The sequence below is a fragment of the Eurosta solidaginis genome, chromosome 2, assembly GCF_040869045.1.
Source record: "Eurosta solidaginis isolate ZX-2024a chromosome 2, ASM4086904v1, whole genome shotgun sequence".
Taxonomy (NCBI): domain Eukaryota; kingdom Metazoa; phylum Arthropoda; class Insecta; order Diptera; family Tephritidae; genus Eurosta; species Eurosta solidaginis.
Genome location: NC_090320.1, coordinates 8,288,873 through 8,305,834, shown reverse-complemented (window position 1 = coordinate 8,305,834; position 16,962 = coordinate 8,288,873). Strand labels below are relative to the sequence as shown.

Sequence of the window (16,962 nt, the reverse complement as noted above, 5' to 3'; positions counted from 1 at the left end):
TAACGAGTCTTCACAGTCTCTTCCCCAGGTGACCGACCGGCCTACTATCGATTCTGCCGAAGACTGCCGATACCGTCAACCGACCCCGCCTGGAACGAGCCGCCGCTGTCCAGGTAAACCCCATCGCCAGCCTACTTCCCCTCTCACCACGGCCCTGGTACACGCTCCGTAGCCCACCGCCGCTGCCGTCGCCGCTGCTACGCCGACCGTTGGCCGTTTGCCATCCTACCGCCGTTAAGCCGCTGCTACGACGACCGTTGGTCGTTCGCTGTCCTACCGCCGTTAAGCTGCTGCATACGTTACGCCGCTGCTACGACGACCGTAGGTCGTTCGCCGTCCTACCGCCGTTAAGCCGCTGCAACCGTCACGCCGCTGCTACGACGACCGTTGGCCGTCTGCCATCCTACCGCCGTTAAGCCGCTGCATCCGTCCCGCCGCTGCTATGACGACCGTTGGTCGTTCGCCGTCCTACCGCCGTTAAGCTGCTGCATCCCTCACGCCGCTGCTACGACGACCGTTGGCCGTTTGCCATCCTACCGCCGTTAAGCCGCTGAATCCGTCACGCCGCTGCTACGACGACCGTTGGCCGTCTGCCATCCTACCGCCGTAAAGCCGCTGCATCCGTCCCGGCGCTGCTACGACGACCGTTGGTCGTTCACCGTCCTACCGCCGTTAAGCTGCTGCATCCGTCACGCCGCACGTGAAGTTGGCGGTGCACCATAAAAAAAATTTGAAATTTTTTTTTCGAATTTATAAAATATGCCAGTTATCTACGGCAAATTTACGGCAAATTCGTGTGCAAGAATTATTTTCCTAGCTGGCCACTAAGGTGGTTTTCTGAGGGTGGCACGCTAACTTCACGTGAAGTTGGGGGTGCACCATAAAAAAAATTTGAAATTTTTTTTTCGAATTTATAAAATATGCCACTTATCTACGGCAAATTTGCGGCAAATTCGTGTGCAAGAATTGTTTTCCTAGCTGGCCTCTAAGGTGGTTTTCTGAGGGTGGCACGCTAACTTCACGTGAAGTTGGCGGTGCACCATAAAAAAAATTGAAAATTTTTTTTTTTTTTTCGAATTTATAAAATATGTCACTTATCTACGGCAAATTCGTGTGCAAGAATTATTTTCCTAGCAGGCCTCTAAGGTGGTGCACCGCCAACTTCACGTGAAGTTAGCGTGCCACCCTCAGAAAACCACCTTAGAGGAGCTAGGAAAACAATTCTTGCACACGAATTTGCCATAAATTTGCCGTAGATAAGTGGCATATTTTATAAATTCGAAAAAAAAAAATTCAAATTTTTTTTATGGTGCACCGCCAACTTCACGTGAAGTTGGCGTGCCACCCTGTATTTTCTAAAATATGGCCACGGCAAATTTTTTTACTTCACGGATAAATTACGGCAAATTCACGGCAATTTTCCCAATAGGTAATTTTTTTCCACGTAAAAGTTGTCTTGCCAAGTTCAGAGAGGTCTTGCAATGTGTCCCCACATGACACCAACCATCTCTTTAATTGGAGTGTGGAACCAACGCCTCTAACACCCCTTTCATTATGGTCCACCCCTGTTGAAACAGCAAGTTTCCTTGGACTCCCGTTAGAGGATATTGATGACAATTTGTGATCGGTCGCAGCTATTAGGTGGGGCGAAGCACTGCTACAAGAACAACAACTCGGACATATAGGGGATTCTAGAGGTTGGTTAGCGCATTACAAAGCTTTATAGATTCATACACATATTTAGCAGACAAGGCTCTGGCGATCCAAATTTCCTCATGGAACTAGGGGGTGAGGGGGCGGTATAGCCTAGCAGGTTTAATGTGGCCATATTTATTGTTCCCAAGATGGTCGGGCTAGTACCTTAATAGTGTCTTGTTACCGCAACGTACCGGATCTATATCCCGCAAAGGACCAGCAACATGGAAAGCACTGCCTAAAACCTACAACAACCACGCAGGCACACAAAGATCTTACATCAAAAATTACTCAAAAACAACATTCCGAACACATGTACTTACTGTAAAAACAACACCCCACTAATAATAAAACATATCTTCCTCGAATGCCCATCCTTTCATCATTCTAGAAACCAGACATTCCACAATACAACCCACTCCCTTGTTAACCCCTCAATGCCAAATATAGAAGTAATAAATGAATTAATTTTAGAATTCCCAAAAAATACAAAACTTTACTTTCACATTATGCAAACGAATAGCAATTAACTACCTTCAAAAAGTAATTGTTCATTTTCAATTAATGTTGGATTATTTGTAGATTGTATTTCAGGAAAATCAATAGTATTTTCTACATGATTTGAATATGCGCTTAATATGTTGCTTGTCGTAAAAGTAGACGATAAATTTAATATTTCATCTTCATACTCCAATTGTGCAGCATCATCATCTTCAAGGTATTCATCGTCATCATTGAAACTTTCAAACCATTTCAAATAATCATCAGAAGTCTCATTGACGTCGCCAATACCATCGCAATTTGTGGCAATAACTTGAATATTTGTATTAACAGCGACTAAGCTACTTTCTATAATATCGCCGCTCATTGAACTGGTATATTGATTTTTTGAAGAAAATGCTTGTAAATGGCGGCCATCGCCAGCATAAGTATTGTCAACATTGGCACTGGTAGCAACATTTTCCATTGTTTAGTTGTACTCCATCATATGTATGTAAAGAATTAAGGCTTGCACACAAATATTGGCGTTAGGTAGCTTTAGAATTTACTCTTGATAACGCACAGAAAAATTGTTATATAAGAACAATGTTGCGTGATGATTTTCTTTTATTTACTATGCGCTGATAGCATAATTAAATATTAACGTTGACAATTTTAGTTTAAGTAAGTGCACTTTGTATAGTAACTTCGTGGCTAGCTAATACTTAAATGTTTATTGTTTGTCGCAACCATTTTTTTAAATGTCTATTTAAGCAAATTGTGAAATAAGTTACGACTTTTTAAAATATGACACATTCTATTGCGCAAATTAAAGTTTTTCAAACACATAAGAGGGTGTGCAAAATGGAACTTACTGCCGGAAAATAGAAAGAGAAAATATTTGCCTTTGCGCCTGCGCTGAGGACATGGGCGTATACGGTGCAGGGGATGACAAGTGAGCCTGCAACCTCACTATAAGTACGGTGTGTGCATGGTGCGATGAGTCTCCCGCCACTTACTACAATTGGCACCTATGCATCCTTTGATACAACTCAGGTTATTGTTGTAGCGTAAAGATACCCCCGAAAGTTTCGCGGAGTGTCATCGATGTTGATCGTTCCTTGCAGGATATAGATCCGACCATCTCGGGAACGATGTAATGTGACAGAAAGCACCATTAAGGTTTTAGCCCAACCATCGAGCGAACGATTGATATGACTACGATTCAATTTGTTGATCATCCTACCCCCTCCTTCCGTGAGGACTTTGCTAAATAAACAGGACGATAATGCTGTACCTACTACTACTGTGTATGTTTACTGTTTTATATTTATTTTTAAAATATTAATATTCTATTATATCTAGGACTACGCCACTGCCACCAACGAATTTCTCCAGCGGGTTAGGGGGTTACAATATAGCAGCGGTAGATATGCCTGTCGTAAGATCCGGAGCGTACCGGATCTGTATCGGGCAAAGGACCATCACATCGATAACACTCCCCAAAGCCTTCGGGGAGTAACCTTATCGCTACAACCACAACAAGAATTCGTTAAATAGAACATTCTGTGAAATGTTGCACCCAAAAACTTCGACCCAGTAGACGATGTGGAATATTGTTTGCTTAAGCGCAATAATTAGGACTGGTACAAAAAATTCTGCAAATTAAAAAATGCACATAAATTGGTGAGTTATTTTGTTTTTATTCGTACGGAAATACATATTTATATGAGTGACAGGTCATCAAGTTTTGCACAACGGTTTTGTCCACTTTGAGCTATACTGATCGCCCCTTTTTTTACTTCAGCAATGGTTTTTGTTGTGTTACTCTATTTCTAAAGTTTTGCTTCATCGGAGCCCAATTTAGCTCATTTAGCCGCAACTTAGGCCCTTTGGGTCGATTAAAAGTTTTGCAAACACATTGCAGGTACATTGTTATCTTCGAACCAATTTGGATGTGACAAGCGTTTTTCCAAGTCGGGGAAAAATATAGTTGAATCTTTATAACGACGTAGGAATGGCAAGTGACGTTTATGAAGACACTCGTTCACAAAAATTTCTCTTTTGATGGTTCCCATCGTAAAAATCTGCGCGGCGACTCATGCCCGAATACACTAATAACTTTTTCGCCAAATTTTTAATTATACATGGTTTTTCCAGAATTTGGAAAATCCTCTCCAAACTGCAAGCAGTACAGCTGGATACCTGGCAACGTTCTTAGGTAAATTTTCAAGTTCTTTTTGTCGTCCATAAGCCAATAAAATTGTTTGTTTACCAGTCTGGTTTCATAGAGCTTACGTGCAAGAGAAATGCTTTCTAACCTAAGACGATCCTTTGAATTTTCCGAACATTTGGTAAATAACGTTGGGATCGAACTTCCAAATTTTACATTTACGTAACTCTTCGTTAGTATTAATGGTAAAAGTCTAGTTGAGGGGTCGACTGCTAATACACTACCAAAAATATCGAGAGGTGTCAAAAGACGCGTATTAATCTCGAGAACAATAATCCGAAAGCGGAAAATAAAAATTTTATCTCTGTCCGGAAATATTTTACTTTAGCTCACAACTGCTAAAACTCGTCCAACGATATCGGGAGAGCTGTCAACGACGCGTTTTGATCCACGAATCCGAAAGCGGAAATTAAAAATTTTATTTCTGTGAAAAGATATTTCCAAAAAACCGAAAAATGGCCCCGGAGGGCCCCGGAACCGGGGGTGGGATCCATAGTATTTTTGCGCAGAACACCTTTCTGCATTGGCGGCCTTCGGCCGCGCTTATAAAAAATTACCCTGGGTGGGTGCAAAGCCGGTTTGGAGACCAAAGCTATATCCGCGCAAAACACTTTTACCTGCAATTTCTTGTGGGTACTACAAAATCATCAAAATTACAACAACCACTTGCAAATTTTCGAATTAGTTTGCAAATATCTCCGAAAAGAAATGAAATTTCCAATTTCCGCTTTCGGATTTGTGGTTCTGGGATCAAAACGCGTCTTTTGACACTTCTCTCGATATTTTTGGACAAGTTTTAGTAGTTGTGAGCTAAAGTAAAGAATTACCGGAAATATTTGCAGTTGAAGTCTATATTCATGTGGTTGTTGTAAAGTTGTCGTACCCACAAAAAAAATTGTGAACATAAGTGTTTTGTGCGGATATAGTTTTGGTCTCCAAACCGGTGTTGGACCCACCCAGGGTAATTTTTTTAAGCGCGGCCGAAGGCCGCCAACGCAGAAAGGTGTTCCGTGGAAAAATAATATGGCTCCCACCCCCGTTCTCGGAGGGACCCACGGGACATTTGTATTTGTATTTTGTATTTTATTAATTTTTTTCCTAACACAACAATTTGACAAAATTATTTTATAGTGCTAGTCAGAACAGTGACAGAACAAAGGCGAAAATTCAAAAAATGTTTCAATAACTTAGAATAAACAATAGATAATTTGTAAAATAAGACTTAATGGTTACAATAAATTTTAAAGAGCTTAGCCTAGGGACACAGAACAGAAATAAGAATAAAGGGGACATTGCAAGGGTAGGTAGTACAGTAATAATATTAGGTTCTATCCTTTGAGGAAATAGGAGGTGGCAAGAAAAACGGATAGAAGATCAGTAAAGAGAGTCAGTTGAAGAAGGAGAGGTGAGTCAATTAAAGAACAAGATTAATTCTTTTTTCGTTAATATCGTTTGAACGGCTTAAAATTTTTCTTTTCCGCCTTCGGAAGTTGATGTATCAAATCAAAAAAAAAAATTATAGTCAGCTGTCCCATGCTGCCACCTTGTATCGTTCCGCCATGCTTGAAACACAATTCAAAAATAATTTATTCAGTCTACTATGTCGTTAGTGAAAAATATGTAGCATTGTGAATGAAACTAAGTGTGATATCTTCTGCATAGACGTCAAAATTCCAAAGTGATTGGATCACCTGATTTGTAATTGACTATCGCTCTCTCATTCTGTATCTCTTTCTATCACCCGATGAAGATAGGTGCCGCCATATTGAGCACCCTGTCAAAAAGCTAAAAAGTAGCCATGTTGAACATCCTGTCAGGAGGTTGACAGATAAGATATCACACTTAGTTTCATTCACTATGATATGTAGGGCGTTTAATTTGCAGTGTCTTTATCGATAATACACAAGGGAAGTTCGGGTAGTGTTTTTTATGTTAAAGAAAACGATACTAAAGGGCCCTTTACTGATACTTAGCATAGACTTGAGTTGACTGGGCGTAAACTTGTCAACTTAGCCACGATTATACTCCACTTAGCGCATACAATCTGGCATCATAATCAGCTTTGAAATTTACTTTTTAATTAATGTCAATTTGTATGACAAAATGTGAAAATGAAATGGAAACAAACAAATGGCATCTCAAAATGTAAACGTCACTTAGAACTTACATAGAAAATCAAAATTCAACAGACTTCTAAGTCAAGTGTTGCCAAGTTTTGAGTAATCAGTAACATGCAATGTTCATTTAACAGAACCGTAAGTGACAGTTCTCAAGTCAAGTCAAATCTATGCTAAGTATGAGTAATGGGCCCTTAAATCTTATCAAAAACATTCATGTTCTTATAAATATCTGTCCCACCATCGGTAAAACACTGGCTACGCCTGTGATTAGCAACCCATATATATTTTCGTCACCCTTAGGGGTGCAAATTTTGTATATTAGAGAGACATAAATATATATTAATGCATTTTCATCTTATCAACCATTTACATATATACAGCTGTATCAATACTGTTTTAAACTCTTTATTATACTCACTTCAAATAAGTAGAAATTTCAGTATTTAATAATGCATTAATGTTCTTAACCTTTTGTTATACTAATTTTCACAATTATATTCCGTTACGTACACCAGGTACACGGAAAACACGAAACCACATTCGGTCCAGTAATCATAAATTTGATGAAGACCCAATCTCGTGAGGCAGTTTTCTCTCATAACAAAATACAGCCTTAGAAAAATTAACCACAAATTTGCTATTGCTTCAAAAAGAAAAATTCTAATAAAATATGATGGTCTACGTTTAAACAATTTTTCACAAGACCCTTTATTTTAATTTAAAATAGACAATTACACTTTCAAGCCCAGCCTAAAACTTTTGATAGCTAATTATTTTTCCCAAACACAAATTCCGACCACTTCGCAAATACGTTCACTGCTTTTATTATTAGTAAATGAATTGTGGAACGAATCATCAATGTCAAAATTTTTATCAATGACGTAGTGTTGTAAAACACAAATTTCGTTGCCAGACTTTGTCGTTACTACATTCTTGTATTTATAATTTTTAAAAACGCACTGCGGCAGTTTTCTGTTAAAAATGTCTCATGCACATATAAATTGTATGAGAGCGACCGAAATTGAATTTACTGCGTAAAAAGCTAACTCGATTTCCAATTTTTGATCTGCGTGACATTTCGGTTTGATGTTTGCATACATATTTTATATTGTCGCAACGCATGCTTATTTCGGTTAGGGCAAAAAAAGCCGTTTAAGTGCGTTCGTTGAAAAACCGCAGTGCGTTTTTATTAGGTTGGCATGTTACACAAGTTTTTAAAGTCAAACTGACAATTCTACCATAAATTGCTTTGTATTTTTTTATCGTACTATTGTTTAATCAATTACTTCAGTGCATTTGCTTGCGATGGGTTGGTGTCCTCGTAGTTCAGTCTTGCAGGGAAGGTTAAACGCAAAAGCGAATAAAGCCAATATAAAGGCCCAAGAGCATATTTTGCCAAATTCCAACATCGAATATACTAATTCCATCCATCTGAATCTAAATTCCTTCCCTATTCTCAAATTTATAAATCACATACATACCTTCTTTTGTATATAACGTCCTTACAACTTTTAAACAATTTTCCCCATCAGAATTTCTTGCTGCATGATACAGCAGATCTGTATGACTCATTTGTGCCCCATTGCGTCGTATATCATTTTCGTCATTCAATGCTCCTTTGCACTGACCTTTCGAAACGAAATCACATAAAAGTGAAACAAAACGTGGTGATGTATCCTGACATATCTTATTATGTGTTGCCAAAATTCGAACCCGTTGCAATGCCTCTATCTCGAGTTCGAAACGTGTTGGCTGCTCTCTAGACTCCGATATTGAAACAAATGAACTGCAACCACTACTTAATGATGATATGCTATCCATATTGAGAGATTGCATAACAGTTACGGCTTTTTTAGCATTACACTCTACTTGAGTTTTTAGTAATTTGAATGTATTTTCAAAACCTTTACTTGTTTGTGATGGTTTTGTAGTTATAAAAAGTGGATTTTCGAAGCTCGTTTCAAGTTTCGTAGAGAGTGATGACGACGATGGTATGGAAAGCAATGACGATTTTGACGGCGTACAGGAAACACCAGTTGAATCAAGTAAACCACCTTTAAAATCTGCGCTAATATCATCTAAAGACAAATCCAACAAAGGCTCATTTGATTGATCAGAAATTTTAGAAAAATCCGCACAACTTCCATGATCCCTGGCAACATCAATGTTGCTAACATCATTCTTCCGACGTTTTGAACAAATGTCCGCATCGCCGTATTTGAATTCTCTTGGTGCAATTATATTGCTTTGTGGCACATAAGGTTCTCTTTGATTAGACATGTTCATTGTTTTTTTTTTTTTGTTTTTTGTTCATATTAATTTGTAGCTTGGTATGATTAGAAAGTTTTTCATCGTTGTATAAATTTATTATTTTGGCACAATTTAGAAATAAATTTGGATGGATCTAAATAATCTAAATGTCAATTATTGTTCATTTGAATTGGACTGAACGTTATGGTGATTGATGGAGTGTAGTAAACTCGTTTCGAATTCGAGATGGCTATATGCCTTATTCAGTAGTTCGGTTCCAAAGGAAATGTAGAAAGAATACACCTAAAGGCAGATTTACATAGATTCACTTACGGGATATGACTCTAGGCTCAAAAGATATTTTTGACGCAATTGTGTATGAAATGTGTTTGACGAATGTGGACAACAAGTGCAAAATTTTAACAAATCTGCATCTGTTGGCGTTTAATAAGGGGAGTGGCTTAGTCTTGTAAATGGTGCACGGATTGTTAAATCACAAGAAATTACACGCAAACAATTAAAACGCTTTATAGTGCGTATTGTAAGTAACTTAAGTATATTTATTTATTAATACTAGGGCTGGGACTATCCGCATATTCGAATATCCATACGGATATCCGTTGACACAGATAAAATCTGGACGGCACGGATATCCGGTTAATAGTCCTTTGTGAAACTATCCGGATATCCGGATTTATGAAGATCCGGTTAATAACCGTATTTCTGGATATCCAGTGAAAGCAATAAATTGATGTACCATATATGTATGTTTATCTAACATTAATAACAATAAATTCAATTAACAGCGTTTTTTTACAATAATAAACAAATGGCACTGGTCTTAATTTCACTTGTTTGTAAAATTGTAGCGTTTTAATATTTGACGTTAATTTAATAATCTACAAACATATTTCGTGAATAATTTTTCGATGTTTGCTTTGTTAAATTCTGATATGCAGATATTCAACTTTTATATTCCAGTATCCGGACATACGAATATCCGGATTTTCCGTTTACGTATCCGGATAGCCGAACAGCGGATCGTTGGCTATGATATGTACAATTGATCATTGATCAATCATTAAGCGCTAATGCGCATTTGAGTATTTTTGGACCACATTTCCTATCGCTCAACTGACGAAACCATGTTTACAACGTATCTGAAAAAAATGTGCTCACCGAAAGGGCCCACTGAGTTCCATGAGACCTAGTTTACCTATATGATTAAATAACTAAATTTCCCATATAAATGTTTCCCTTCGATAATCAGCAATTATGAACAAAATTTGGAGATAGCGATTTTTTTCCTAGTCCTAGAACCATCTCTAGGGTGTCATCTATAAATGGAAGCACGAAATAGTCATCATTCGGTGTGGTTTGTAGCTGCCTATCACGCTTAATTCTCACGGGAATGCTCTGGATAATTGAGAGACTTCAGCAACTAAACAAATTATCTGGCTCACAAACTGAACCAAACATCCATTTGGATTTATTTGATTAAAAATTGTGGAGTGTAAACCACTGATCATCAGTGGTGTAAACGTGGTCTAAGGTTGGTTGAATAAGCAGTATAAGGACCGGTTTATCAGAAGTTGGTTAAGCTAAGCTTAAATTAAGTTTGCTTAAACTCTAGTCAAATTTAAACTCCAGTTAAACTACTGAGCAGTTTTTCAGATACAGTTTAAGGACGCCTTCGGGGTATGTTGTTTTGTGCGGCAGCATTGGTTTTTTTATTATCTATATAATTTGTAGATACGGCAACAGCTGGATTTTTGCCGTCATCCAGTGAGTTTTACAGCTCCGGATCACGCTCAATTCTCACGGGAATGCTCTGGATCATTCAGACTTGAGAAGCAGAGGTCGTGATATTTTCGCACACGTGAAATGTGAGAAAGGCTAAACAGCGACATCTATTTTTGAAAAAGTATATTTATTAAAGGCAGCGTTGCCAAACTAAAGACAAGTAATTAACAAATTATCTGGCTCCCACATAGAACCAGACTTTTATCTGGATTTATCTGGCTCAAATCGTTGTTGCATTTACATGCAAAATTATTTATCTGGCTCAAGATCTTTGTCACCGGATTATGGCTTTTGTTTACCCAACAAACATGCGAAAAAAATTCTCCGGCGAAATATATAACTAGTTCCACAAGTGATATCCAATATCATTATATAATTATTCTTAAACCAGATAGTTATCGAGTGGATATCCAACTTCATTCTCCAGTCACTATCCAACTTTTGAGAAATTTTGTAAAACTAAAAGTTTTCCAGTTGATCTCCAACGTCATTTATATTTTCCAATCATTATTCAAATTTCAAGAGATTTTGAGAAATGTACAGTTCTCAAATGAATATTCAAACCATTTCTCCAGTTGATATCTTACATTATATATCGAGTTGAGGTGGAGTTGAAAAAAAATCTCCAAAACCAACAGCAGTTTATTGTGAGAAATAAACATCTGGTTGATAGCAGTTATGAAGCGTAATTAATCAAAAATAAATTATTTAAGCGGCCGCCTTGGTGTGATGGTAGCGTTCTCCGCCTACGCCACCGAAGATCCAACATCAACACCATGCAATCTTACATTTGAGTGCAGTTAGATAACCAAGTTGTTAATTACATTCTTTCAACTTAAGTTATAGCATATTTTGCTTTATAAAATATTCCCTCTTTTGCTGAGTACGCTATGATTCTTGAGCTGAACCACTGTTTTGAAACAACTCTTGAGATTTTAGAAGTATGCCTAGTTATCAACTTGAGCTCTAATGGTACTCAAGCCCAAGTGCTTGTTGGGTATATTCGACGCCATTTCGTACGAACGCAAATAACTGATAGGTTAACTAGAATTTAATCCAGTCAGATCGACCACTTAAGCTCAGCTTAAACTTCAGTTAAAGTAGACTGAAAAACTGCAGAATAAGTTTAGACGTAGTTTAACTGACAAACTGAGTTGAACTTGTACAGAAAAACGATGGATAAAACTACGCTCTAACGGCGCTTCATAAGATACTTCAAGTAAGATGAGCAGTAAAATGTTATGTTTTCATAGAAAGTAAATTATCAGTTGAAAGCAGTCTCCCAAACAAGCTTTATTTGGTTAAACACACTTTACATATTTTGGATTGAAAAATCATGGGTTTTAAATGTTGTTATTGTTTTCATCAGTATAGTTGCTATCTGAGACTGATCGAAATTATAAAACGGCCGTCGTGGTGTGGTGGTAGCGTGCTCCGCCTGTAACACCGAATATCCTGCGTTCAGGCCCAGGGCAAAGCAAAATCAAAGTTTTATAACCAATTATTTTCGATAAAAGAACCCGGTCGCCCTTCGGCAGTTATTTGGCAAGCACTTACGAGTTTATTTCGGCCATGAAAAGCTTCTCAATTAAAACACATGCCGTTCGGAATTGGCCTAAAACATGTAGGTCCCGCCCCGCCAATTTGTAGGAAAAATTAAAAGGAGCACGACACAAATTGGAGAAGCTCTGGCTAAACGCTCTTCGGCGGTTATCGCGCCTTACATTTATTTATTTTATTAATATAATTACGTATGCGCACATCAAAGTCACGCACATTACAAGACGATACGTATATAAATACAATTATGGATATTTTTGCGTTGGCATGCTTTTATGTAACACTAAAGAACGAAAATTTAAAAATATCATGTAGTATATTAATAAGTATCTTTCGTTAAAGCAATACCGCCTAAAATAGCCAACACGCGGCAGCAGTCAATGGGTGAAATTTTTTATTCAACGATTTTCATCGCCTACTAGAGTTCTGCAAGCACTATCCGTTCAGCCCACCACCCTTCCCATGAACTTGAGTCTTTTTTTGTAATGGTCAGTCACACGACTTGGAAAACTTTTTATAATTTAACTCCAAGTTTGATTAACACAATATTCCATCACACCCCGTATATCCCTTGGTTTTACACCAATACTTTTGTCATTCACTTTTTATTATAATTTCATTTACAATCACAAGAGCCGCACCACATTCAAATTATTTAAACAAAAAAAAATATACCGAATAAGTAATCTACGTTCCGAAATGAACATGAACAGTGGAATGAAAAAAATTTGCGTAATAAATTTTTTAACAAAAGTGAAACAAACGGAGAAATGTCAAACCCGAATGAATATAGAGCAGGGTTGTTTTAAAGTGTAACTGATGGCCGCCCACAATGAACTTTTTCATATACATATGTGTGTTCAAAGCAAACATCATAGATTGATAGGAATCTTTTGCTTACGCTCTCATATTTTCGCTCTCACGAGGGATTTATCTTCTAGTTGTTGCTGGCAACAATCACAGATAAATCCCTCGCGCCAGCTGAAGCGGGTGCCAGAAAAAAAAATGTGCCAGCCAAAACGAAAAACGTGCCAACAATTTTGGTAAACTTTAGTTTGACCTACAACTGTAGAATAGCGTTCAAAAATTATGGGAAAAGGATAAAAATGCTTGTTTTAGTGTAAGTATTATTAGTTCGAAGGCGGAGGGTAAAAATTATTTCCCATTCAAAAGTTATCACTAAAAATAGGTTTTGTAAATATGAACTCCGGTGCAACCAGTCCATTTTGATCACAGAACCTGGAACGCCAGACATGTAGGATAAGCCCTATCCATTAAATAATGTTTACTATTATATCATAGGTCCGATTTACTGAAATTTCAAAAGAATATATGGTTTTCACTGCGAGTTAAATGCGTTACAATATTTGACTAATTAATTTAATCGAAATGTAAATTTTACTTACATTTGTTTATATTTAACTCTAAATAGTCGTATTATTGTAAAATAACTTTAAGGAAATAAATATTTTACGACTATCATTTATTAAATGATTGAAACTATAATCGCCGAAATGTAAGTCAAAAATCCCCATTTTCAGATCTACTCATTTTTGTTTGGAGTGGCATCATTGATAAATGTTATAAAAAATGTGCATTTTGACAGCGCTCTCTCGAAACAAAGAGTTGCAAATCCATTCATCTATGGCAAACATCGCCACATTCTATTTTTCCATTCACATAGAAAATTTCGCGAATAAACATTCGCACTAAACAACAAAAATACTTGGTAACATATTTTGTCTCCTATTCTTTTGTTAAAATGCATTTTTTAATTGGAAAAACATTGGAAAAGTACCAGAGAGTGGGACAAATAATTTCGCTTGCAAAGCGTGAAAGTACCACAGCCAAAGCAAATGTCGAATTCTTTGCTTTATATGTAGCAAAAGTTGAAGATTGCCAACTTTTGTACGTCAGATGGCACTAGTGTGGCTCGATCTGCCGTTCGCACGTAAAAATACGTGCACGTGCATGCTCACCAAGCATAAGATTGCTTCGAAAGCTTGCATTTTTATTTCCAACAGAACATCACTTACTTGCGGAAACGAGGAAACTGACAGCAGAGTTGGCTGGGTAATAATTTACAACAGGAGTCGACTTCTTATACGTCCCCCCAGCGGGTTAGGGGGCTTAGAATATACCCGCGGCAGGTATGCCTGTGGTAAGAGGCGACTGAAACACCTAATTTTTAACCTCACCTACCCGTGGCGAATCCTTTTTCTTTAGCAGCCGAGGCTCTGACGACCCCAAGCTCCATGGAACTAGGGGGTGGGGAGCGGAATGGCCTAGAAGGATTAATGTGATCATATAAAATCGTTTCCAAGGTGGACGGACTTGTACCACTACATACAAAGCAATAAGCCAGCCGATTACGTGTTACGCGTCACCCATATGGTCGCCAAGCCTAAAAATTACCCACTGGAAGAAACTACAGGCCTGCCAGGGACGGGCTGTCTTCTTATGTCCCCAGAACACCATCTGCATAATGAGGCGAGAATACTCCCCATCAGGGAGAGAAATGAGATGCTGACCAAACAGTTCCTGTTGAATACCCAGAAACCTGAGCATCCCAACAGACATCTGATTGATGAACCAGCACCGCCTAGGGGCTTAAGGAGTCATCTCCGTAAGCATTTTGAGGAAATACGGCACCTGAGAACCCAGCCGTATGAAGCGAAAAAACACAAGCAGGTCCTTGGTGATCGGTGATCTCCATAAACAGGCGTCGGACTTTTATGCCGGGAATTGCCCGGTGAATTCAGTACTTAAAGAAAAATATCCAAAACTCGCGGAAGAGGAACGCATACTCCCCAGGGAAACGCGTGTCACTCTTGCTCAACTTCGTTCTGGATACTGTAACAGGTTAAACTCTTACCTATCCAGAATCAACCCCGACATACAAAATGTATACCCCGCTTGCAATGTGTCTCCACATGACACCAACCATCTCTTTAATTGTAATGTGGAACCAACGCCTCTAACACCCCTTTCCTTATGGTCAACCCCTGTTGAAACGGCAAGTTTCCTTGGACTCCCGTTAGAGGATATTGATAACAATTTGTGATCGGTCGCGGCTGTTAGGTGGGGCGAAGCATTGTTACAACAACAACAACGGGCTTGTACCCTAATGGTTCTTGTTTCCAGAACGTACCGGATCTTTGTCCGACAAAGGACCACCAACATCGATAACACTCCCTTAAACCTTGGAGGAGTGTCTTTATCGCTTCAACAATAACAATTGCTAGTACACGTCCAAAAATATCTGGAGGTGTCAAATGACGCGTATAGACCTCACTATTTAAAAAATGTTCGAGTCGTTCAAAATATATTAACGAAAAGCCGAAAAATGACCCCGGGCCCCTCCGAAACCGGGGGCGGGATACTTAGTATTTTTGGGAACACCTTTCTGTATTGGTTGCCTTCGGCAGGACTTATAAAAAATTTTCCTGGCCGGTACACCAATGGTGTGAAAAATCCGTGCAAAGTCCCTTTGTACACAAAATATTTTACTGTCTACAAGAAAATTGCAAGTCATGTGAAAATTGTCAACTTCAGCAGCAAATATCTCCGGACAGTGTTAAAATTTTTCCTTACCGCTTTCATATGATTGTTGTGGAGGTGTGGAGGTCAATATGCGTCGTTTGAGATATCTCCAAATATTTGGAAATTATAAATAAACGATTTATAGATTTGGATTCCAAATAAGAGCGAAAAAGGGACCCGTACATGATGTATGTAAATCCCCACTAAAGTACTTCCAAAAAAAAGTTTATGCCCTTGAAATCAGAGGTAAGCAATTTTTTATTCTTTTAGAGATGGTGAGTTTGTGATCTGCACTTGTGCCAAAAGTACTTTATCTTTATACCTGCTATATATACATACGGACAATTGTATACAAGTAAATTAGAAATGTATGAATAAAAAAGATCGAGATCTAAAAGTAAAATCGCGTAGTTATATGTATAATTAATATCAGGGACGGATGAAACATGTGATCAGTTTGGTTCAGCGGTGCGGACCGTTTTTGAACTTTGGATTGGTTCGTTACAGCGGTTTTTTGGATCTTTGAACAGAATTTTCGAGGGAAGGTGAGACTGAGAAAGAGATAGAATTAGATGAAGATTGAGATAGATGGTGGGGAAGGGAGGATTGAGCTAGGGAGAAAAGAAGGGACGAAAAAGACGGAGATGGAGATGCATCTCAGAGAGGGGAGTGAATAAAAGGATAAAGAAAAGAGGGAGGGAGAGTAAGAGGTAAAATAATTCTTAAAAGTTATGCAGATAGACCAAACAACTTTAGCTGCATAACTTTTAATACCAAACATAGGACAGAGCAATCTCTCCGCAATCGTACCGAAAATCTAGAGCCACAATAAAATCCTCAAATCCTTGCTGGTAGTACTTGGGGTAAAGATAAAGAAAAGCTCATTACTACTTGCAAAGCAATTGGCCAGCCGATTGCATGCTATGCGTCCCCGATATGGTCGCCAATCCTAAAGACTACTCACTGGAAGAAGCTACAGGCCTGCCAAAATACTGCCCTCAGAACAGCCATGGGTTGTCTTCTTATGTCCCCAGAACACCATCTACTTAATGAGGCGAGAATACTCCCCATTAGGGAGAGAAATGAAATGCTAACCACACAGTTCCTGTTTAATACCCAGAAACCTGGGCATCCCAACAGACATCTGATTGATGAGCCAACACCGCCCAGGGGCTTAATGAGTCATCTCCGTAAACATTATGAGGAAATAAGGCACCTGAGAACACAGCTCTATGAAGCTAAAAAACATAAGCAGGTCCTTGGTGAACTCCATAAACA

General features: G+C 38.4%; 1 protein-coding gene across 11 annotated transcripts in view; it reads right to left on the bottom strand.

The window, feature by feature from the left end:
* Positions 1-16,962, bottom strand: part of milt (trafficking kinesin-binding protein milt) — a 98,338-nt gene that overhangs the window by 42,483 nt on the left and 38,893 nt on the right. Inside the window, exons 1-2 of one of the 11 annotated variants that reach the window (XM_067764304.1) lie at positions 12,766-12,861; positions 8,010-8,941 (exon numbers count right to left, since the gene is read on the bottom strand). The exons of 1 other annotated variant lie outside the window; for it this stretch is intronic. In XM_067764304.1, the coding sequence (XP_067620405.1) occupies positions 8,010-8,814 (805 nt within the window). In that variant the 5' untranslated portion in view covers positions 8,815-8,941; positions 12,766-12,861. Of the gene's footprint in view, positions 1-6,946; positions 7,351-8,009; positions 8,942-12,489; positions 12,862-16,962 lie in introns of those variants that run through there. 9 more of the 11 variants (XM_067764301.1, XM_067764302.1, XM_067764306.1 and 6 more) reach the window with 9 other exon arrangements.